The 24,813-nt window shown below is 43.5% G+C and overlaps 1 protein-coding gene across 2 annotated transcripts in view; it reads right to left on the reverse strand.

Annotated features, from left to right (window-relative positions):
* Positions 1–24,813, reverse strand: part of GATB (glutamyl-tRNA amidotransferase subunit B) — an 89,880-nt gene that overhangs the window by 25,809 nt on the left and 39,258 nt on the right. For both annotated transcript variants that reach the window (XM_025439266.3, XM_025439265.3), the window contains 5 exons: positions 18,021–18,134; positions 15,540–15,624; positions 14,811–14,855; positions 12,463–12,652; positions 962–1,095 (listed from right to left, as the gene is read on the reverse strand). In XM_025439266.3, the coding sequence (XP_025295051.3) occupies positions 962–1,095; positions 12,463–12,652; positions 14,811–14,855; positions 15,540–15,624; positions 18,021–18,134 (568 nt within the window). The remainder of the gene's footprint in view (positions 1–961; positions 1,096–12,462; positions 12,653–14,810; positions 14,856–15,539; positions 15,625–18,020; positions 18,135–24,813) is intronic.

Here is a 24,813-nt window from a genome sequence, read left to right on the forward strand (position 1 = left end):
CCCCATGAGGGGGACGTCTGTCCTACGGGCAGCCCAACTCAGCACGTCCAAAATGGAACATGGCATTCTGCCCCACCCCGTCCCTGTGAACTTATTCCTCCCCCTCTACCTCTCGCTAGACTGAAAAACGCTGCCCTTCATTTCACTCCACTGTCCAAGTAAGAACTGGAAGTTGTGCAATGTGAGATAATTGGTCCCCATTTACCTCGGCTCAGGCCCTTGGCATTTCTCACTGGCACTCCAGCAACAGGCTCCTTGCTTCTAGTCTGTTCCTCCAACTCTACTCCCTCAAAGTGACACTGGAGTGGACCGGAGATCTATGGCTTTGAGAGCTGCTGACAGAAGGGCATGGTGGCCTCTGTGGCTTTCTCCTGAGCTTTCTTGCTTGCCTCCTTGGCACCCCAGAGTTTCTGGGTTTTCTGATCCTATACACCTGCTTGCCTCTGAGTGTCCAATGGCTACTCTCTTGCCTGGAATGCCCTTGCCCCTCTCATTACCTGGCAGCTCCCACTAGTCTTCAGAGCCTACCTCCAGCATCCCCTTCTGAGGGAAACCTTGTTCACCTTCAGGCTTTGGGTCAGGCCCACTTTGTGTCCATTGAGGGCACCCCCTGCACCTCTGGCCTAACAGGATCACACTTAGGTGACTGCCTGTTTTCTTACAGGCCTATATCCCCCCCACCCACCCACCCAGCTTGTATTCTCTTGTCTTACTCATCTTTAGGCCCACAGCTCCAGCGCAATACAAAGGACAGCATGGACAAAGATTTGAACAAATAAATGAAATTTCAGATACGATAGAGGACAGCTTTAGAATTTGGAATTCACAGGGGGTGTGTGTGTCTTGTCAGGAGATCCTGAGCGGCAAGAGGGAGAACAAAACACTGGCCCTGCCCTACTTCAACTGTTTCTGGACACAGAGTTCATCATAAAGGAAGAAAGAATTCCCAGACCCCACTCACCTCTCATTGACAGCAAGGTTCTGTTGCTTTAAAAAACCCAGAAAATTGTTGAGGATCCAACTAGTTACTTTTTTTGGCTCTGCCCTAGTTTCTTTTATCACATTCTGGAAGAACTCCAGTAGGCCAACTTCATTCTGTTAAGAAAAAATAAAATAAAATAAAATACACACACACACACACACACACACACACACACACCAAAAAATGAAAGCTCAGCATTCTGAAGGCAAATCTGAAACCATCACCCTCTGCCTCCTCTGGGACATCTACTTGAACTTTCTTAAACACAAATGGCACCAGGAGATTCTGATCACTTTCAGTAACAGCAAGTATTCAACTTCTACTACTGTCACTGTGCATTTTTCTAATCTAGCATTTTCTCACAGGAATGAACATATTTCAGAGAAGCTGACTTGCTGAACCAGAGAAGGGTGATGCCCACTCTCACCCAAACTCACCGGCCCTCTCATCGTCAGCCTTGTGTGCCCTATGACCTTTACCCTCGAGCTGCATCCTTTATCCTCTGGCCCACGATGTTTGGCCTGAGTTGACTGTCCTTTCTCATTGCAGGTCTCTCCTCTGCTGGAAGTCCCCAGGATTGCGAGAGTAAGAAGGCAGGAGAGGAAGCAAATCAAGAAGGAAAAGAGAATATTCTATCTCTAAAAAAAATCAAAAGTGGATCATAACTGTATTTATCTTCACATCGTCCCAAGAAGTGACAGAAATGGTTTTCAAATGTTTTCAAAATGAGAAAGAACTCAGGCACATGTGATCCACTCAGACCACACGACCAATGGAGGCAGCAGTGGCTTCCAGGTCTTCTGAGCCAATACAGCGTATCCCTGCCTATCCTCCTGCTCTGTGAAAATAGTCATCAAAGGGACTTGAAGAAGATTCTACTGTCTTCCCCTCTGAAGTGTCAGCTCTGGCAGGCGGGGTCACTCTGTCCTGTTCACTCTACAACTAGAGCTAAGTCAGTGCTGGGCCATGGCAGCTATGTGGTAAGTACCTGTGGATGGAATCGATGCCTGCCATTGCCATGTGCATTTTTAAGAAAATCACAAGTGAATGCTCCTTCTGTATCATGCCATGTTCACCTTTAAATATCAGAACTGCCACAATCATGCCTAAGAGTAACCCCAAGGCACTCATCAAGTGCCTTAACTGCCAGCTAACTGCCAGCTCATTTCAGTTTGGCAGAACCAAAAAATTTGGCTAAGTCCATCCTTTGTTTTCCAATAAGAAAAATGAAAACATGTGCTTCTCACATGTAAGAAGCCAAAACTTCCAAATGCAGAGGGAACACATGTTTAGTAGATTTCCCTTACCTGCTGCAATTCAAACCAAACCATGCTTTCTTTGAAATAATCTTTTTAACTTTATACTATGAGTAAGGCTCTCACCCTTGCCCCTTTCAGAAAACCTTCGTTAAGCAAAGGAACTTTTGGAAAAATAAGATACTGGGAAGAAGCAAGACATACTAACAAAAGTGCTCTGAAAGTTCAGCTGTTATAGATGCTGTAAAATACACAAAGGCATACGGTTGCTAAATTCCATAATAAAAAATAATCTACGTGCCCTTTGTAACAGATAAATTCTCTGGTGACAAGCCTACTGAAATAATCCCATAATCATCTCTTGAATCTCTTTTCAAGCCAACGTTACTATTCTGCTCATGCTAAACCAGGGCAAAGGCCACCTCAGCAGCCAAGGCTTGACTGCAGATAAAGGCAAATGCAGGCAGAACGAAGAGGTTCTGCTTCACTTATGGAAAAGTATTCAAACTTCCGCAAACCTCTGGGGAAGGAGAAAACCGCTATCTGGCCCAAATCAGACAAGCAGAAGTCCCTTTGTTCTAACCCAGACAGGCTGGCCCACTGGTGAAAAGAGCTGTCAGAACGAGAACTCTTTGCTTTGCCAAGGGAAGGTTTTCTAAATCCACCCAGAAATATTGCGCTTGAACTCCCAGGCTTGGCTGAGTTGCTGGGACGTGATGAATATCTATTCTCCTACCCTTGGGTGGTTTTTTTATTGGATGGATAACATGGCAAGTCAGATTTCTGTTTGTCTTTTTGTGTCAGGGCTGTGATGAAGCCTCTCCGAGCTGGAACCGTTCTTCGCTGGGGGATGCGCGGTTTCAGCACGCAACTGCAAGCGCACAGGAGAATCTGCGATGGGGATGGGGTGAGCTGCGAGCAGCAGGGCTGCAGACGGCCGAGCTGCTGCCGACCAGAGCATGACGGATCAATACAAAGTCATGCTTCGGCTGCCCACTCTGGCTCTTTAGATCAGAACCCCACGTTTCAAGGAAAAAAACCCACAGCATTCTAGATAAGGTTTTCTTAGTTTTTCTATGAGATCAGCAACTGCTAATAAGCTCGGCACAAATATCACAAGTCCCTGGTGAACATGGCAGTGCAGCCATCTGGTTTTCTCAGGAAAACACTGGGCTGGTGACTCCCTTACCTAAAAACCATAGTAAGAGCGACGCAAGAAGGCCACTGCATCAGGGAACCCCTAACTTCCTTCTCAAAGGCAACAACATGCAAGTGTCTGGCTCAGCACTAACCTATCCTACGTCAGACAGAGCTGACACCATAGCTACACAGCGCCTCAAGTCGCCCGGCCAAATGTCACACTAATTGTTCCTTCAGCCACAGCTAGCACAGCAGTGACAACTGGGCCCGTCCTTGGTGTCACACCGGACACCCTATACAGCTCTATGACCGGGAAGCATCCTTTTCACATTTTAATCAAATTTCCCCGGAGCATTCAATTACACCAGAGCCAATGCCAGGACAGCCCCTTAGACGCTAATAAGAACCCTCCGCTGCAAATGGATCTGTCAGTCGGTCAATGCAGGTGTGAGGCAAGGCACAGGGATCACCTCACTTCGCAGCCTGGTCTGGGAAGGAACCCCGATCTACCCTTGCATCAGTTCCCAGAAGCAGTATCTTTTCGCATTCTACTGTCTTTTTGTAAAGCTGTCTTTTAAGTTCTACCCTCGGGGATGACAAAACGTCGGAAGACTAGAAGTTGGAATAGGATGAAGGCTGATTTCTCAACCACCATTCCCGTTCTAAGTCCCACGCCCTTTGAACCTGATGAGAGGGCAGAAATTAGCTGGACTATATTTAGAAGGAGAATGAAACCTGAGAGAGACAGCTGCCCAGTGGCAGCCCCAGAGAAGAAAAAGCCCACAGAGTACAAGTTGAGGAACAGCTGATTATGCGGCAGGGAGTGACCTGGCAGCTAAGGAACCCCAGATTAGCAATCCGGGGCTAGTTAAAAAGCTTTCAGGACTATTTCCAGAATGGCCCTTAGACACAGAGAAGGGCAGCCAGCCCTAGCGGGGAGCTTCACGTGGCTGCTGCTCCTGCTGATGCTACCAACACTTTTTAACAACAACAATAGGTGAGGGGCACTATTCTAAGTGGTCTCTATATTCACTCATTTTATTCCTAATGACAACTATTAACGGATACTAGTAGAACTCTCTCTTACAGATGAGGACACCGAGGCATTAACTTGCTTGAAGTTACACAGCAAGAAAGCAGTAGAACGGAGATTTGAACCTCTGTGGTCTGTGCTCTTAATCTCCATGTTACACTGCCTCTGCTGAAAAAATATCATGTTCCTGCCTTCCCGGGGACTGAGACTGAGCACCTACCAGTGCCAGGCACAATGTGAAGCAACTAGCTCATTAGAAGAATGCACTTTCCCACCACTCCCATTATTTTATTTGGTACCTGCCAGCTGTTCAAAGGTTCTTCACATATTAAAAATGTTGCAAAGGCCCTTAGCAATTAACTTAGAAATTAGGAGAAAATGGCAGGTTCTCTTTCTCCCTCTGCCAACATACACCTATACCACCTGGCACACTCTGCTGTGGCGGGACACACACCTGCTCCCAGATCAGGAAAGCAGTGTGCGTGCGCGCGCGCACACACACACACATACACACACACACCCTCACCCTCTGCCCCGAGCTGTACAGAGCTCCTGGGGGACAGGAGGGTGGCCAGAGTTCCCTGGGCTCTCTTCTGCATCCCTTCCACACCTCTCCTCACAGAAGTTACAGTGAGTACGCCTCAAACAAGACACTGCCCAATTCTGAGGCACCTTCTGACATTAGAAGACCACTCCCATAATTGCTCACATAGTTCTGGTACCAAGCATACTGCATCTTACTGCCTACTAACTTTTCTGATCTGGGGACTTCGTGCACCAGTTTATACCTAACTGGGCAGACCATTCCTGTGGTGGGAGTAGCTGACTGCACGGCAGACCCTGCCTCTGTGGACTGAACAATTGTGGCTTCAACTAGGTGAGGGGCTCACAGGTCATGACATCTCATCCTGTGGAGGTACAGATAGGAACTATCTGGCACCTGGCAGGGGTGCCGGGGTGAGCAGCGACTGAGCATTTCTGCCAACACTGTAAGAGGGCCCAGCGTCTGTATATCGGTGGGGACACTGTGGTTCCCTCTTAATTCCTATGGATTTGGTCATGCTTACAAAGTGAGAAAAACAGAATGCAGACCCACCACCTTTGTGAAAAGTGGCCCTAAAAATAACATTGAATGCTAGTGTTGGGATGGAAATGGAAATTAGACTGTGTGTGGCAGTTCTAGGGAAAGAAAGCAGAAGTTATGGCAAGATTAAGGACTGACACATTCAGTAGGGTGGAGGCTTGGATCGATGATATGAGTGAGCCTTCCCTCTGCTTTTCATGGAAACAAGAAATAGCTGCGGAAATCTTACAGTGGGGGAGGGGTGGGGAGAAAGACTCATCCAGTGGAGTCGTCAGTGGGGGAAAAAACTAAAGGTAGTTAATTGGTGGTGTGAGACTAGGATAGGAAACCTTACTTTCACTGGAGTATGTCAGGAGGAAGCCAGAATCCTGAGCCATCATGGCCACTTTGAAGTGTATGGAAATCTGGAGAAGTTTGGAAATCGACCCAGAAACACCAAGACAGATTCTCTAGTCGGTCTCAGAAAATACACAACTAGAAAAGTCTACAGTCCTATTTTGGTCCTGGGTCATGTTCCCAGTGGGCCTGGAAGCCCCTAAAATCTGAGCAAAACTCTGGTCCCAAGAATTTCACTTGTGCTTTGTTCCTAGCAAAGTTGGGAAGTATACGTCTGAGTTTAACTCAGGATAATGGTTCCACTCAGAGAGGGTTCACACCTACGTTTGGCTTGGACTTATGTGAAAATGAGTTTACATTCTCCGAGATACATGAGCTCTAGGCAGGATGAGCAGAATCCAATTTGGCAATAAGACTTTCTTGGGATAAACAAAATCCAAATAATTCAAGTAATAAAAGTTGACAGCAGACTGGCGTAATTAGAAAACCATATCTTCAAGAATGGGCCACAGATAGTATGCTGTCAAGAAATCAATTCTGATCATAATCACATTTTCAATGTGCCTAAAGCCACCATTGTCGAATGGGCCCCACAAAGAGGAAACCTGTGTTGGTCAACAGCAGCTTTCTGGCTGCTGTTAAAAATAGCAACAAAGCTTCCAGGCAGTGTTTGCTCATTTGTTCCAAGATCTGACTGAAACCTGAAATAGTGTATTTTAATTGTCCCCAAAAGGAAATCATTTCATAAATAGGAAACCCAGCTTTAGGATAGATGAAGAGAGTCCCTGTGAATCCCCAAGGCTGGGCACTCAGGACTTCACTCCTCCCTGCACTTTTGCTCCAATGGGCAGGTCCCTGAGGGGGTCAAATAAATCTGAGTTCAAAACACTCATCTCTGAAAGTCCTCTGTCACTTGCATCTGAAATAAACGAATTGTTGGTTTTTCAGGAGTAAAGTTAGAAGATGCATCTTTTATTCAGTTTTACCAGAACAAAATATCGGTTATGTTTCTAGTGCACAGAGTAACTATAAAAGCACCCGTAAGCTGGCAAACACTGGGTGCAATTTTATAAAACGAAGAATAAAATCAATTTCGAAAATTACATGGAGCTGAAATATGGTGAGCGACGATGCTGACCAAATGGATTTTCCTTCAGCAGTAGTTAGAAGGCCAGGGCTGCACTCCTCAGTACACCTAAACAGTCTAAAACTGGTCACTATAGTTCCAGATGCCTTTTTAAACTATTAGTTTTAAAGTACTATTACCTACTGGTATACAGATATTTATCATGGGAAATTATTTTATAGATAGTTGATCCAAAACGAAAACCAAGCCATATCTCGGTTACTAGAAACTCAAAGCAAAACTCTTCGGAAAACAACCCATTTAACAATCAACCCTAGTCATATTTTTCCTGCCTCTCTCCCTGGAGACATCGTACCCTTTTTCATGGTGTCAGAAACAAAGGAATATGACTTCAAATGGAGAAAAAGCATCTGGAGAAAATGAAGTTGCTAAAATGAGACTACACATCTTGAGGTTGAATACAAGGACAGACAGACCTGTATGGCAGCACGGGCCACTAATCTAGAGGTTCACAATCACATTTTCCTACAGTCTCACTGGGGCCATGCTGGAGTTTTCTTAAAAGTTCGCTTGCACAGCTCTCAATGTGTTAGCGGCTATTTGGGGCCAGTGCTCTTGTCCCCAGCAACTCATTCCAGGGAGTCTGCTTGGCTGTATTTAGATTCAGTGAGGATTCTGCTGTGTCACTCATCTTCAGGGGGAAGTGAATCATTCCCTTCCTTCTTTCAGCTGGGGAGGATAACAGTGCCAGTTACCTGTGCAGAGCCCTCCCGGCTCCCAGGTGTCAGAGGTGAGATCTGAAATCAAGACTGTCTCTCTCTCTGTGTTTCAACCCATTGCCCTGCAGGGCTACTTGGGAGAGTTAAAAGCGACATGGAAAAGATAAAGCTCTTTAACCTGAAAACAGCACAGGGAGCCGTGGTGAGTACAGCAGGCCCTCAAGAAACACTGAATTGGGAATGCTACGCCATTCCTCCGCTGAAATCTTGATCAGACTCACATCTTTCCATCTACTGAATTTGTACACGGCCAGCCGCCCTGCGAGCTCGTACCTGGTCCTTACCATGTGCCTACCGTGTACGGGACTGCGTGACATGAGGCAACAGGCAAAATTATCCCACAAACCTCACCAACCCACCCCCCCATTCTGCCCTCTGCGGAGACCTTTTCAATGATTCATTCAGAAGGAGCCAAGAACCTGAGGCAGCAAGTTTGAGAAGGAAAATAAAGTTGCAGAGGAGAGCTGACATCTCTTTTTTGTGACTTAAATTTTCTACTTGGAAAATGGATAGAATTTCTGTTTCTCATTGGAGTTGATGGATTTTCACTAAATTTAGGAGAGCGCACTACTTCTTTATTTATGAGGCAGTCTGACATCTTAAAAACCAAGCAGAGTGGTCAGAAGTTTTAAATGAACCAATGGTCTGTGGCTGTTTCACGAAGCATTAGTGGGACTGTATGAAACATTAGAATTAACAAAAGTAAAAACTCTATTTTCTCTGTCAAGTGATCTAAAACAGCAATGAACTTGAACCATCATTGCTGTTTGGAATTGTGGCACATTACATGTGTGGGCAGGCAGCAGACCTTGGACATGTAAATAAAGCGTGGGCCCTGAAGTCACTTCAGACCACTGAACCTGGCCTCCCAGAGGCTTGGCTAAGTTACTCAATGTCTTACACTCTACCACAGTTTATGTTTTCTTATCCATAAAATGGGGAGAACAACAATATTTATCAGAGAGCTGTTGTAAGGGTAAATTAAAAGGTGACCCGTGAGGTGTCTGGGTGGCTCAGTTGGTTCAGTATGTGACTCTTGATTTCAGAGTGGTTGAGAGTTCAAGCCCCCCCACCCCCCACCCCATTAGGCTCCATGCTGGGCCTGGAGCCTACTTCACAACAAAGTGACCTGCTATAAACTGTAGAACCTGCTGTCAGGGAACAGCGATTTTCTTGTCCTGCTTAAGCAAATGACTACAATTTGTTTGCATTCTGAGTCAGGTAAGGCAGATACCTGTGGGGATATCTCTTCCTAAGACATCGCCCTGGGATTATCTGCTAAGAAAAATGCACATGCATATCATCTACATCATTCTCATAATTACTCTTGGGATATACTGACTCAGAGAAGGACTTGCTATGCTATTAGAACCTCTCATTTTTCAGGATCCTAATACCTGGATCTCAGTTTCTACATTTCTATTCCTTAATCCTTATAAATGAGGTCAGCAATCAAGGCAATTTGACATAAGAAAGGGAAGCAAAGTGAACTAAATAGGTTGAAGTTTCAGATGGAGCAAGATACTTTTAACGTGACCAGAGGAAAAAACAGTACTACAGGTTTTCTGTTGGGAGGGGACTGTCAGGAGGGTTTAAGAGAGAAAACCAGGATGTAGACTGGATTTAATATCATGAAAGGACCAGTTCAGAAAACAAGAGTCAGAGAGGCCAAGTGGCTTGCATCTGGACACAGTACAGAGGGATGGTTAAAGTGGTGATCCAGGTCCTTCTCACCCAGAGTTCAGTGAGACTGGTATCATCTCATGATTTGCTAGGGAATCAAGAGCAGTTTATGGATATGACCTTTAGAAACACGGATGCTTTTATCAGAAAGGCTGCTGCTTCTAGGACTTTCATGAGTATTGTAACAGTATCATTTGTCTGTCCATTCACTGAACATTCACTGAATGCCTACTATGTACCAGACACTGTTGCAGATGCTAAAATATTAGAGTTCTGTAAATATCAAGCATAAATCATAAGCCAGTGCTTACCACAGAATAAATGACCAGATAAAGACTAGAGTTAAATTCTGAAGTGTTTCTTATTTGTGGGTGAGGCATGTGTGTGAGGGTGGATATGTGCTTAAATGCTTAACTGAATAAGCAATCTGAAGGTACAGAGCATGGAATCAAGGCTCTGCAAAGCACACCTCCACCACTGCTATTTATTTAATGAATACTCCTGGGCACTCTTTAAATTGAAAGATGGTTCATTAGATTTGTGCATCTGCCCTTCTCAGCAATCTGTTGTGTTCCTGATGAAGGCAGGAAAAAACATGAATATATCATTTTCAGGTCTCAGTAACTCAGCTTTCAATGATTACAAAGTCGTAAAGAGCTGAGGATGCCCACTTTCAGGAAAACAATTTGTCTGAATCACTCTCTTTCCACTGCTATTAAATTGTCTTTCCACTCATCCTTGAAAATCCAAGTACTAGCCCTTTAAAACACACACACACACACACACACACACACACACACACACACACACAATTTTTTGTACCTAATACATTACCTTCAAGCTATAAAAATAAGCGTATTTTTTAAGATATTAAAAGGTAAGTCCCTTCAAAACTGACTCAAAAATCACCTCCTTCTTTTAGTTTTTCCCTTTCATCCCAATCAAGGTAATCACTGCCTCCTTGGGTTCCCATCACACATTATGCATCTATCTCTTGCAATCTGACCCAGGGGCTGGTTAGCTGCATCATGTGTGTCTATGTATATAAATAAACTCTTGGAAAGCAAAGAAACTTTTTTTCCCCCAAATCTTTGTCCCTGAGTACCTGCTACACAGGAGATGCAAAATAAAAGTCGTGGACTGAACAGAAGAAAGACAGGTTCCCCTCAACAGGACCTTAAACCATGACCCACTCATGGGGCACCCTTGGCAAACATTTATGCAAGGCCTCCTGTGAAGGACACGTGAGGGTGCCTGGGACACAAACACGAGCATGAGAATGTCCTTGCCCTCAGAGGACTGGCTTTCCTTGAGGACACAGATGCTCCCCACCATCACTCATATGCTTGTTGGAGGCCAAGTGTGACAGTGCTAGAGATATGCTCTCTGAAGGGAGCATATGTTTACAGACAGTGCCTTGGAGAGAAATAGCCATATTCTTGAGAGGAGTTGCTCAAAGGTCTGTTTGCCTCTCTTGCGAAGAAAAGTTAATATACAAAGAAGAGCTTTTAACATCATATTTAGTGGATTCTTTTCTGAAATCACAGTCATGAGCAAAGAAATTGCCAAGAAACCTGGGTTTTCTTCACTTGCTGTCCTGTTCACCTGGTGGAAGGCCAAATGAAGGCAGGTAACTCTCAATTTGGAAGCTAAGTCCCAGCAGGCTCTGTCCCAGGCCCTCCAACCCCTGTGTAATCTGGCAGTTCTCAAATGCAGGACTGGAATTTAGCATTGAGAATTCAGTTTGGGATTTATTTCCAGTGGGCTGGAAATTCATCAGACGTAGGGAAGATAGATAGGATGAAAACTCAGTTGGGTTAAATCAGCCTAGGGAAAATGCTGGAGTCGTAAGAGGCTTCAGGTTAAAAGGTGTTCTGTCCGAAATGATGACTGACTCGCACAGTCGAAGATTTGGTGTTAAGCGCTGCTGCTGCTGTGCCAGCCCATGCTGAGGGACAGTGAGCTAGAGGGTGACACAGTGCTTGCCTGCCAAGTGCTGAACAAGTCATACTAAGAAAGGATTAAAATCTAGCCATGTAACCATCAGACAGATATGACTAGGTGTGACGGCAGCCCATAGGAGGCAGTATGAAAACACATCTGCACATGCCTCATCATTACTGGTAGGAAAAGAGGAGTTTTCACAGGACACTCTCTGGAGAGTTTTCCCATTAGCTGATTTATAAAGAGAAAATCTTTCATTCTACAAATATTTGCTTGCTGACCGTGGACCAGCAATGGCAGGGCTGCTGTCACTGAAGTATATCAGTATGTACGTTCTCACATCCCTATACAGTCATTATTAATCAATTAAAATAAAAAACCCAGAGTGTGCACAGACTCTGCTGCTCCAGAAGATAAGTGCGACATTCACCCAGTCCCTGAAACACGCAGCAGCAAAACTTTCTACTTCCTCCCTAACAGACAAGCAGAAGACAACTGTGACAAAACCCTACCCTCACTGATGCTGCAGCACTTTAAAGCTGCCATGACAAAGAGAACTGCAAAGCCCTGAGCAGCTTTGAAAAGAATGGAAAATCCCTAAGCAGGTCTCAGTGGTGTCAGATTCTCTAACGGCCCCTTAAGATGCATCCTCAAGCCTCAAAGGACCGGTACTTTTAGTCAGAGTTTTCAACATTTTGTGCGGAATAAATGTTTTTCTTCTACAGTTGGAGAAACAGCTGGCTGGCTTTTGAGAACCGAACTTCCTGCCAGACCCTGTCATGGTTCAATACTGCTAGACATCTAGAAGCCCTATACATTGATTTTCTCTTGTCCTGCAGACACATGGGAAAACATTCATCCATAGCATTTGGACTGTCTTCCAGAAGCCTCCATGGCTGCTGTGAACAGCTGTTCACTTCTGCACACAAGAAATGACTGACATGAGACTCTGCTTCATGTTCTGGTTCCATGAGGAGTATTTACCATAAAGGGTAGTGAGCAAAGGTTATCACAGCTGCTGCTTCTCCGAAGCATCTATAGTACAACCTGAAGCACCTGCCTTCTCTACTCAGAGCTCACGTGGAGCAGCACCCAAACTGCTGAGCTGGGGCTGTCTGAGCCTCTGATCAATACCTACCAGTATGGTGAAGCTGTGTTCTGGTAGCATCCCATACTGTTGAACGAGCTGCTCCCGGGTCTCACTGGGGAGCTCAGGGAGCTGCTCCCGAATCCTGTCAATGTTGATCACTTGCTGTGGGTCTGCGCCAGGAGGCAAAGACGCAGTGTCATAGAGCAGCAAGGGAGGCAGGTTGGGTTCGGGCATAAACCTAGGCAGAGAGGGAATATGGGGTATGACTCAGAAGAATTAGGTTTAATAGGAAAACAAAACAAAACAAAACAAAACAAAACCCTATCCTTGATATGAAAGTTTTGTCTCTAGATGTCACATTTAAATTCCAAATATTTTCTAGGCAGCCTGGGTGGCTCAGCTGGTAAAGTGTCTGACTTGGGCTTAGGTCATGATCTCAGGGTCCTAGGACTGAGCTCCGTGTTAGACTCCCTACTCAACAGGGAGTTTGCTTGTCCCTCTCCTTCTACCACCCCCCACCCACACTCATGCTTGTTCATGCACTCTCTCTCAATAAATAAAATCTAAAAAATAAAAATATAAAAAAGTCCAAATATTTTCTAATGTCCCAGAATATCAATTCTTCCTGTTTCTCAGGAATGAGTCTTTGTACAAGTGTACACAGCAGGTCAGGCGATCGATCACCAGACCTGCCCCCTCCGTGCTTATAAACTATGGTGAGTGAAAAAGGTATAACACAGGGTTGATGCTACACTGAGATTTATAACCGTGGATAAAGTATATATTCACAAAGACATAGGCTGGGAAAATTAGGACCAAATGAGAACAATTTACTTATTAGGTAGAAAAATGACTTTTCCTCATTTAAAAATTCTTACCATTCTTAGCAGTATTTGTGAAAATAAATGAAAAGTCAAAGAAAATGAAAACTTTCTTTCTTGAGAAGTGGAATAAATAGATTTTGCCTTAAAACTATAGAGTCAAAGAGAGAAGGATGAGTAAGTGGAGCACAGGGGCTTTTTAAGACAGGTATACTACTGCCTATGACACTGTAATGGAAGATGCGTGTCATCATCCATTTGGTCAAAACTTCCAGAATGTACAATATAAAGCGTGAGCCCTGATGTAAATTATGGACTTCAGTCAATAATAAAATCTCAATTTCAGTTCGATTGTAACAAATGTACCACACTCTTTGTGGCATGTTTGTGATACACGCGTTTAGTTTGAGTTTTCAACATTTCTTGGGTAATACATGCAAATCACACAGCAGTGCAAGATGTTATTAGGGGTGCTGTGAGGGGGAGGTGCAGCATCTGGTATATACCAAGGAGTACATGGGAACTCTCTGCTGTCCCACTGCATGTAACGACTTTCCCTCTGCTCCATTCCAGCATCTAACATTTCCTTTCCACTTCTACTTGTCAAAGGGCTTACGCAAAAGCAGGATAATGCAGAACAAATGGTAGCACCAAGGTGAGAGATGAGATGTACAAACAACCCATCACCTCAATTCCGAATCTGTGCTGTGAATCAGTCTGACTTCTGAGGGCATGAGAACACCAAAGGGAGGGTTCCTGAATCCTGCCTGTTTATTCCATGCTGAGTGAGAAAGCAGCATAAAAGGAGTAGGGGGGCAACACTGGAGACCAAAGATGTTCTTGGGAAGAACAAACTGAACCTAGAAGATTATAGTGATTAAAAGAGTCTTGACTTTGACACTCAAGAGGAGCCCTTCAGGGGAGGTTCACACTAAGGATTTAGAAGCTTCTTTCCTACATCACAATGCTACATTTGTTCCTCAGTGACAGCAAGAGCTGCGCTTTGCAAAGGAACCTGAACCATGGGCTAATCTCAACAACTTTGTTGCTTATAACTTCCTTCTTTACAATCTGCAAAACTCAATGGGGAACAAACAAAAGGCTTAATTTACTTTAAGCCTATTCTTATTATTTGCTTTACTTCTAGATCTCATAGTAAGTCCAACTTGTTTAATTTATTGATTAAATAGTATCACCCGAGGTGTGAAGGGAAATGGCATTAACATGTGCATCTCTTTTTTCTTTCCTCTCAAGGATGTTTAGTGTGTTACCGAATTTGTAACTGAATATAAATATTCTAGGCCCTTTCTTAGCTCAATTATAACAACTCTCATGTAGGAGTGAGTCAACAATGTCTTCCAACAGCTGAAGGCACTCTGAAGTTACCAAACCAAGAAAACATTCTTTCTCTCAGGATACATGTAAAATAGGAAGTCTAGGCTTTCCGTCATGCAACAATACAAACAGAAAGTGGTTTCTAAACACTATCCAGGTCATTATGTTACTCTGCAAGTGGATTTGAAATTTGCCCCAAACCCAAAAACATAATGGTATTTTGACAAGAGGAATAACCACCTGTAGTCTTGTTTTCCTTCTTTGTCCCTCATCGGGATGGTGCACCTATGATAGTTAAACAGGAAAACGTTAAGCAAACATAGCATGCAGCATTGCCCAGCATATGTGCAAAGGGAAGTTTCCCCTACCAATAAGGGACACAGGCAAATTCAAGCTCTTCGACCTTGGAGAGATATTCACATGACTACATCAAAAAATATTAATGCAAAAGAAATATTCAGAATGATTTTTTTTTTTAAAGAGAAGAAATTGCTTCAATGTTTCTGGCTTCTAACCAGCTCAAACTCTAGTCTTTTGAGCTTCTTTCAGTTTTCTGCTAAAAGCACAAAATCCTCAAAATTCAGAGTCAGAATATTAGAGTCAAAGTTATCAAAACAAACATAAAAGGGTAACTCTATAACCACCTCTATGCTTTCTTTACCTCTAGCTTGAACTGGTAGAGCTTAAGTCTGATAAAATTTAAGGAAGTAAAAATTCTGGCCACAACGTGGTAAACTGGAAGCTATACTGGAAGTATTTATGCACAAGTCTAGTTCGGTTTTAACCTCTTACCAGCCCTTCAGGGTATAATATCCTGTGGTGTACAGTATTTTCTTCACTGTACTAGTGAGGAAAGCTTTAGTGCAGAGGAGTGAGGTACTTGCTTCAAGGTCACGTGGCAGGTGTGAAGTGAACCCAGACTGGAGCCCCACCCACCTGTGTGCAAGACGCTTGTCAATGCAAACTCACCCCAGTTTGCAGTCAAATGAGCGAGTTTCATTCAAAATTTCACGTCCGTTCTCAAGTTCGTTGATTTGTCTCTCAATTTCAGAGTCTAAGACAAACAATAATTTTGGATCATATTTTGATTTCTTTCATCCAATCAAGCAATAATTAGAAATCTTTCTCAATCTTTAAATTAAAAAAAAAAAAACAAGAAAAAAAAAAGAGTTGTTTATAACAATCCTTCCTTTATGTGCTATCTTCTCTTCTCACTGCTGTCATAGGACAATGGTACCGGAAAGGGCCTTTTAGGAAGCTCTGCTCCCTCACTTTCTGAGAAAGCTCAGGTTCACAGTGACCCAGTCCAGTTTACAGCTCTTAGCAGCAGGAGGGCTAGGAAAATATCTAGGCCAACTAACTTCAGATACAGAGTTGCTGCCTATCAAGATTTCCTATCCAGGGACGAAGGATATACTTCAAGGGGTCTGGTACCTCCTGAAATTATATACAAAATGTGAGTGTGTGCATTTGTACATTTTTTGGAGACAGAGTCCAGAATTTTCGTAGGGATCTATGACCCCAAATGATTAAGAGCCACTGCTTTATGCCATGTTTCCTCATTACCCAACAAGGCACACTGTGGTAATCAAAACACAGACACAACTGTTAAGCTGCTGAGAGCTGCTTTAGCCTCCCCCCAAAACTCCTCACCCCAGCATGTACCACCTTCCCTCACCCAAATCCAAACTCTTTTATCTGAGCTTACAAGAAGTAGAAACACCAAAATGTGTCTTCCATCCCACCCCTCAACTCCAATTGTCTCTTTGATTGAAATCGGATAATGGCTACTAGGCATGATGTAGGGAGAAAAACAAGATAGAAAAATCATGGGCTTGGAGAATTAAGCCCATCATAGTAAATCTGTGGTTCTTCCTGTCTGAGTCAGGACACAGGAAGAATTCTGTCTTGGGGAGGGGGGTCCTCCTTCATAAATCATTAAGAATAAATCTACTTAAAATCTTGCTGCCTTTTTTTTTTTTAAGGTTATCATCACCAGCTATTGGAATAATGAATTCCAGAATACTTACTAACCACAGGGTGAAGTGGAACTTTCTTCCATTTGTTCCAAGCTTCCACTTCACAAAACTGGGCTGTAAGGGTATCCTTGACCCAAATCTTTCATGGCTTCATAAGCATGGACCATATCTCCTTTTACAGACAGAAGAGTCCATCGTCTTTGGTCCATTTATAGGTGGAGACCTTCCCTTACACCCCTTTCCCTTATGTAAGTTATCCTCGTGACCATGTTAGTGCCCTTTTCCTGAAAATTTGTAGACTCAAAGCATCTTCACTGAGGCTGATCATTGCAGGTTCGGGATAAGGTTTTATGTAAGACCAGAGAATCTTTTCTGCATTGTTTCCAATACTTTTCTCAATAGACCCAGCACTCTACTAAACACACAGCAATGCATTCAGTTGTCTTGTGTTCTTAAATGGTACACTTGAAACTCTATCCCATCCCTATATTCTCTCTTCCTCTCCAGACACTTTTGGTTTTAAAGAATATTTTTAGTTTTCTGAGATGTCTTCATAGTCAGCAATCTCTATGGGACTGCGTGGATGTTTATCTTGCTCAACTGTTCTATTTTAATTATTATATTTGTCAACACCTAAGCACCCCCAGCATGTACTCCAATAAGACCCAAACTCAAGGGGTGTCTAGATGGCTCAGTGGTTGAGTGTCTGACTTTGGCTCAGGTCGTGATCCCAGGGTCCTGGGATCAAGTCTGGCATCAGACTTGAGTCCTGCTTCTCTCTCTGCCTCTCATGAGTAAATAAATAAAATCTTAAAAAAAAAGAAGACTCAAACTTGATGATATAGCACAAAGAATCTATTAGTAAAAACAGTAAAAAGCAGAAAAACATTCTAACCAATTAAGTCAAACTATGGCCAATCTATAATAAATAAACATGATTTGATAAAGTTCACACTGGTCAGAAAGAATGTGGTAAATGGAAAAATAGAGCTACAGCATTTTGTAGATCCTCCCTTTAAGAGATGGAGCCTATTTCTCCTCACCCTGAATTTGCTCTAAATCCAATTCACTTTGAATAGAACGTGTTGGGAGAGACACTAGGAGAGTTCTAGAGCTCTGGACTCGAGAAGCCTTGAGGCCTCTGCCTTCTTCCCCCTGGAATGCCCCTTGGCCCCTTGCTTGCCCAGGGTAGGCAAGCAAATGAAGGACAACGTGGAGAGAAACCTAGCTGACCTCTAGCACCAAGGCCTCAACTTGTGATTTAGGTCATCATCTTAGACCTTTTGTTTCCAGTTAAGCTACCAGCTTCCAAAGGACATGAATGAGTGGAGGCAGGATCTAATCAGTAGAACTGCAAAAGCTAAAATGGTTAACAAGCCACCCCAAGCCACTGAGGTATGGGGTGGCTTATTACAAAGCAATAGGTAACTGCTACAAAGAAGGATATTAAAAGTTAACAGCTGACATTCACCTATTGCTCTGGCCAAGAACCTGGCGCTGTTCAGATTCTTCACTTCAGTTCGAACACCCAAAGGCTCTCCAGGATGATGCACAGATATATTAGCATCCACTCTCAACTGGCCCTCTGGAAGAAGAGAAAAAATACAACTCTTTAGAAATTCTTTGAGGCAACATGGTCTCTAGGCAAGCAATATCTACTTTCACTTGCTGTGGAATGTGGTCCCGAAGCACATGGCTGGTACTTCAGTCCACTTAAGAGAATTATAGTCCTACGGGATCTGAGATGTGAATATATGTGTGTGCACATGTGTGTGCACCTGCACACATGCAAGAGAGAGGAGAAACTCTGGATATACCAACTGGAGAAATCTAATTTCTTTTGTGCCAAATTAGAAAAACAACACTGTTAAAATGGAGAATTACTCTGCAGTTTTATCCTGAGTTTTTATTCAGAGTGTCAGAGCTGAGCTGGGCGGGAAGGCATCAGAAATGATCATCGGATAACCCTACATAGCTCTCCAATGGAGAGTGGATTTCCAATAGTGATCCCAGGAGATCCATGAGAGTCCTTGAGAATTTGCAACTCAAGGGCAAGGCTGGAAACCTGGGTTTGTCTCTTCCTCTTTCCTCTGGGTACTATATTAATCTCTTCCTTCTATAAGCAGGACTCTGAATCCTTCCTGATTGCTGTAAGGATCTGCTGCTGCAGACAGTGCTGTTATGAAGGGGTGAGTCTGTGGAAGAACTCAGAGGGGGCCACCCCCATTCTGGGAGGATCTTCTCTGACCCAGAAAGCCCCTTCAGATTAGGAACAATAACCCCTAAGGAGACAGGTGGTTTGTGGAGAGGACTAAGAGGCTCTTGAGAGGAGAGAGAAGCAAAATCCTAAAAGACAACTAAGGAGATGAAGATAAAAAACAATCACATTTTACACCCCACAAAGTAAAGTTTAAATTCTCTATGCTCCAATTTCATTTACAATTTCCAAACGGAGCAGAAGGAGAAGACAAAATGTTGGACTTTTATTTTCCTAGGTGAGTTTTTACATTTATTTATTTTTTTTTAAGTTTTTTTAAGTTTTTTTTGAGTTTTTACATTTAAAAAGAACCTGCCAAACCTAAGAGTTCTGACAGGCTGAATAAATTCATTTTCCCAAAGATTCCGCAGCAAAATCATATTAAAATAATGAAACAGGAAATTCCATGCCAAGAAAGTCCATGGTTCTGGTATCTGTTGCTCCCTATCCAAACACTTAGCTGTGGGGCTCGACCTCCTCCAAGCTTGAGACTGCCGGCCGCCACTGTCTGTCCTACTGTCTCCACTTGTTCCCTCAGAACAAAGGATGAGCTCCCCCACTGTGCGGCCCCAACGCCACCCATGCTGACTGTCAGGGCAAAGGTGCTTCCAGCTCAGAAGTTACTCTATGTTTCTAGCACAGACTCCTCAACGTTTTTGACAATTTATGCTTCCCTGAATTTCAAGAAGTCCCAACTATTCCTGACATCATTAGATTCTTAGTCTGAGAAACCGGAAGTCATCTGCCCTGTTTTCTTTCCCCTCTATATCCAAACAGACAACTGGACCCTGTCAGTTCTTCTCTTCTAATGCCCCTCCTATTTGTCACCGCCTCTCTACATCCACGGCTGCCGCCCTTTCCAGAGGACTCAGAACTTCAGACCAAGTTACAGAACTGCACCCTGACTTCTACTAAAGCAAACCCTCCTTGTCCATCTGGCCAGAATATTGCTGTGACTTTCGTCCGGCTCCAATGTGGTTTTCATCTTTCTCTTTTTTTGCTCAAGGGCAGGGCCGGCTCCAACTGGACCATCTAATCTCCTCCGCCTGGTATTGAAGAGCTCTCACCCGGATTTGGTTGACATGACCCACAATTTCCCACTACTCATTCCATGAGAGAACCTTCCTGCAATCAAGGGAAGGCTCTGATTTCTCTATACGAGTCCCTGCCCAGTCTGCTGGCTCCAGCACCTCCTCTTCATGAGTGTTACTGTCTCTTCTTCAGCCTCTGCTCATCCTTCAGGGTCCTACTGTAGTGTTACGACCTTCCCTCCAAGAAGCTCTCATCAATAAGCCTCTCTCCACTGGTGGCTCCTCTGAACTATGAGAAGAGACACAGTCAATACCACAGAATTTAGCACACGACTACAGTCTATTTTGAATTAATCTTACCTTTAAGACCAGAATGGAAGGGTCTGGAGGGGTACACCCAGGTTTCCAACCTCACCCATCTTCCTGCCCCAGAACATCATTCTTTCAGCTACCTCCTCTCTTCCACATCCATCATTAACCTCACTTTCTCCACAGTACTTCCAGTAGAGACACATGCAAAAGTACCTCTCGTGAAAAAAACGAAAACCTCAAACCCTGGTCCCTTGAGCCCCACTCTTCCTCCATCAGTTACTAAGCTATGGTCTGCCCGCCTTCCTTTCCAGCAAATCCTCTCAAACACGTTTTTGCTTGCTCGTGGCACAGCTTGTTTCTACTATCTCACCTCCCATTTGCTCCTAACCTCTCTTGGTTTCCATCCTCGCCTCTCTGAAAATGCCTCCTCAAAGTCACCAGTGGCCTCCCTCCCGGCTGCCAAATGCAACAGACACAGGACCTGATCTGTCTTCACCTCCTTGGACAGCCAAGCAGCATGAAACATACCAACTGATCTTCAACTATCTTCTTTTCTCAGCTGCTGTGATCTTATATATTCTTGGTCTCCCCTCCTACCTCCATGGACACTCTACTTCCATCTCGTTTGCTGGTGTTTGCCTTCCCATCCACTTCAGGACCCTCTTCTTGCACTCCCTCTGTAGGGGCAAGTGGTTTTAAATGCCATCAATGTGCTGATGACTCCTGAATTTCTCTCTTCTGCTCAGACCTCTACTTAGAGTCTCATACTTACCTCCACCATCTACTTGACACCTCCACTTGGAGGTCTCACAGACACTTCACTTTCCAGAACTAAATCCTGATTTCCTCTCCACGCAGCCATTCCTGTCTTCATCTTCCTAGCTGCAGTCCATAGTGCTACCTAGTTCCTCAAGCTTCTTTGAAGACATCCTTCATTTCTTCCTGCCCCTTAATTTCTATACCAGCCTGTTAAAAAATCCTGTTACTTCTAAAATCTACCTCGAATCTACTCATCTTAATCTCTCCATCCTTACCAACACCACTGTGTTCAAAACAACATCATCTTTCATCTGGACCATGGCAAAAACTTCTAACTAGTCTCTTTGTTTCTACCACCCTTACTCAACTAAAATGCACTTTCCACAGAGCAGCCAGAGTGGTTTTCTAAAACATTAGACTATGTCAATCCCTTGCTTGAAAGCCCTTCAATGACTTCACAGTACACTTGGGATGAAATCCAAACTTCTCACTATTACTGGAAACCTATCCCTTGTCTACTTTTTTTTCAGTCTTACTTGATGCCACACACCCCTGCCTGTTATCCTTTCCCTACAGTGGCCGTGTGTTACCTATGTTACCTCAGAATATTCTAAGCTTTTCCTCATCTCAGAGACTTTGCTTTAGCTTTTCCCGAGAGTGCTCACCCCTTAGTCCTATGCTGGCTAGGGCCTTGAGTCATCCTTTAGGTCTCAAATAAATGTCACTTCCTCTGCCAGGCCCTCACTTTCCAACGTTATTCTTTATCATTGCATCCTGCTTATTTCCTTAAAGCACATACCACTTTATTAATGTATTTATCTCCCTCATAGATATAAATTCTACGTAGCAGGAACAATAATGTCTTTTCCACTGCTATATTCAGAGTCTAGAGTTGGATCTGGCACTGAGTGTTCAATAAATTAATACCTTGTTGAACAAGTCAAAACTCTGGTATTTTCCTAAGCAAAGAGTAGGCAGATTGGTTACCATCTCACCAAAAGAGCCTGATCAGTTTTAAAGTTCTGTCTGAATAGGATTAATCTACAGCTGGAATCATCTGAAAGGCCCATTCAGCTCAAAGGAAAACTCCCAACGTATGCTGAGCTCTGCTCAACCAAATCTCAATTCTTGGGAAACAACTTTTTTTGAACTCAGGGAACCCTGAATTGGGCCTCACTTGCTTTTAAAAATGAAACCATCATTCACAATTTAAAATTTTAACTTGGAAAGGAATAAAAGCATGAATTTCGGTCTCTCCCAGAGAAGGCCATACATACTACATAATTGAGAGGAATCATTTAGTATCCTGCAGTGTTGAAAGAGAGTCCACTAGCCTGGATTCAAATATAGTACCAAACATTAACAAAAGATATTCTACCCAGTGAAGACAAAATACCTTTTAAACAAATTAAGCTAAATTGCTTCAAGTGCACAAAAGACTTACCAGTCAGGTTTACTTCAATGCATTCTGCAACACTGAGGGAGGGCCTTCATTCACACATCATGAGAATGCTATCAAACTCAATTTCTACCCTCCAGAAGCAGAGATTTGTAACAGCAAAACTAGAAAACTATACCACTGAGCACAGTGATATGGTACAGCTACATATTTTTTTTCTAAAACACATTCACACATCAGAAATATAACATCAGGACAGAAAACTGTTTCTGTAAACAGCAGGGGCCTGAGGATTTAGAGAGGTCTGTTAAGCTATCTCATTCTGATCACTGGAAGCTCTCCAGGACTTAAACAAGTTCTGACACTGACACACACACACACACACACACCCCAAATTTTACTGAATGTATTTCACAAAGCTTATTTATCCAAAATGAGTGGAGATTCTGTAAAAGTAATACTATTTATTATTGCTAATAAAAGCAGCAAACGCTTACTGAGCACTGGCTTTTTGTCAGGGCCTGTGATAAGTTTTAGTACTTTATCACGTTCATTCCCTACGATATAGCTTTTTTTTTTTTTTTTTTTTTTTATACGATATAGCTTTAGACAAAGCCACTTAGACATCCTTCAGGCATTTCAAACTTAACACATACAAAATGGAATTTCAGATTTTCCCACACAAAGCCATTCCTCGCCCAGTCTTCCCCATCTCAGTACACAGTGACACCACAACCAGCTGTCCCAACTCTATCTGATTTCCTTTCCTCTTCATTTTCTTCCTTTCCTCTTCCATATATCTGGGGACTCATTTTATAAATGTGGAAAGTGAAGCTTAGAGAAATCAGAATCTCTTGCCCAGGTTCTTTGGCTAGAAGAGGGTAGGATAGGGTCCCAACCCAGGTCTGGGACTGCAGCAGCCTCAGCACCCATGCTCTGCCATCTTGCTTCTCTAAATTGTCATCTATGGCAGTTGGGACACTGTGGTGGCTGCCACTAAGAAGCAATATGATGTAGGGCTTACAGAAAGGGCTCCCGGACTCAGACACACCTGAGCTCAAATCCTAGCTCAGTCACTTCTGGTGGGTCTTGGGCAAACAAGCCAATCTCTCTAAACCTCAGCTTCTTCACCTGTACAACAGGCGTAATACCACCTACCTCCCAGGAATACTGTAAGGTTTAAACAAGATGATAAATATTTAAAAAAAAAATGCTTAGTGAGAGTGAGGGGTGCCTAGGTGGCTCAGTCAGTTAAGCATCTGACTCTTAATTTTGGCTCAGGTCACAATCTCAGGGTCCTGGGATGGAGCCCAGCATTGGGCTCCCTGCAGTGTGGGAATTCTGCTTGTCTCCTTCTCCCTCTGCCCCTCCTCTACCTCTCTCTCTCTCTCAAATAAATGAGTCTTAGCAAATAAATAAGTCTTTAAAAAAATGCCTAGTGAACTGATGAGCACATGCTAAGTATTCCAAGTGACAGACATCATCACTGAAACACTGAGAATATCTACTCCAGTACACATTCAACTCAACAGCCGGCTTTGAGAATCTCAAGAGTGGCAAATGTCCGCTGAGCAGGAAATGACTTCTGGAACCCAGGCTGAGTTGATCCATGCTCATTAGCAAAACTATCAGGAACTCACTCAATCACAGGCCAGAGCAATTTAAACTTTATTCCAAGAGCACTCTGGGGGTCCACTGTCCCTTCTAGGGTAGTCCTCAGTTCTCAGGATGCGGTCTCCCATGCCAACACGGCGGTCCTATGGTGGTGGGACACAAGGATGAGCAAAGGGGTTGGGGATGGTAACAGCACAAAAAGCTGGACCCCTGCAGACTCCAGGCAGACTTTCCCTCCCTACAGTACTTTAGAACAACCGCAGCCACTCTGTTGCTGCGCTAGGGGCAAAGCTGCTGGATTTGTATTTAAAAGCAACAAAAAGTGTCACAACAAATGAGATTTAATGAATCCTCTCAGCTGTCACTGACTGATGAGTTCTTGCCATTATGGTTTATCTCTTGGCAAGGACCCAGATGGGACTATTTCTCAGCTAACAGGTGGCCTGTTTATTATTCCATAGGTTTGCGAGGAATCACAGACATTTTGAGGAAGAATGGAATAATAAAAACTTTTTTAAAGCAATAGAGAATCAACACTCAGTGCATAAGCGGATAACCATCCAACCAGCCCATACTTCACTTATGTTATTCATTATGTGTGTAAAAAAAGCAGCATGAGCCATTAATGTGAACTGGAGAGTTCTCTTACTCCACAACACAGCCTCACTTCTATATAGTAAACCTGTAGGCAGCTTTTATGCCACTCATACCCATGTGGTTGTGTTATCCCAGTCTTTTGTTTAAAGAACATAGCAAATAGGCAAGTTCTGTCTCCAAATTCAACTTGTACCAGGACTTCGATGTTACAATTTGCTGCTTGTAATGTGTCCTATGCAACAAATGTGGCATTACAATTTCAGAAGTCCTTCTGTAACACACAGATGTATTGTAT

Source organism: Canis lupus, chromosome 15 (genome assembly GCF_003254725.2).
Source record: "Canis lupus dingo isolate Sandy chromosome 15, ASM325472v2, whole genome shotgun sequence".
Classification (NCBI taxonomy): domain Eukaryota; kingdom Metazoa; phylum Chordata; class Mammalia; order Carnivora; family Canidae; genus Canis; species Canis lupus.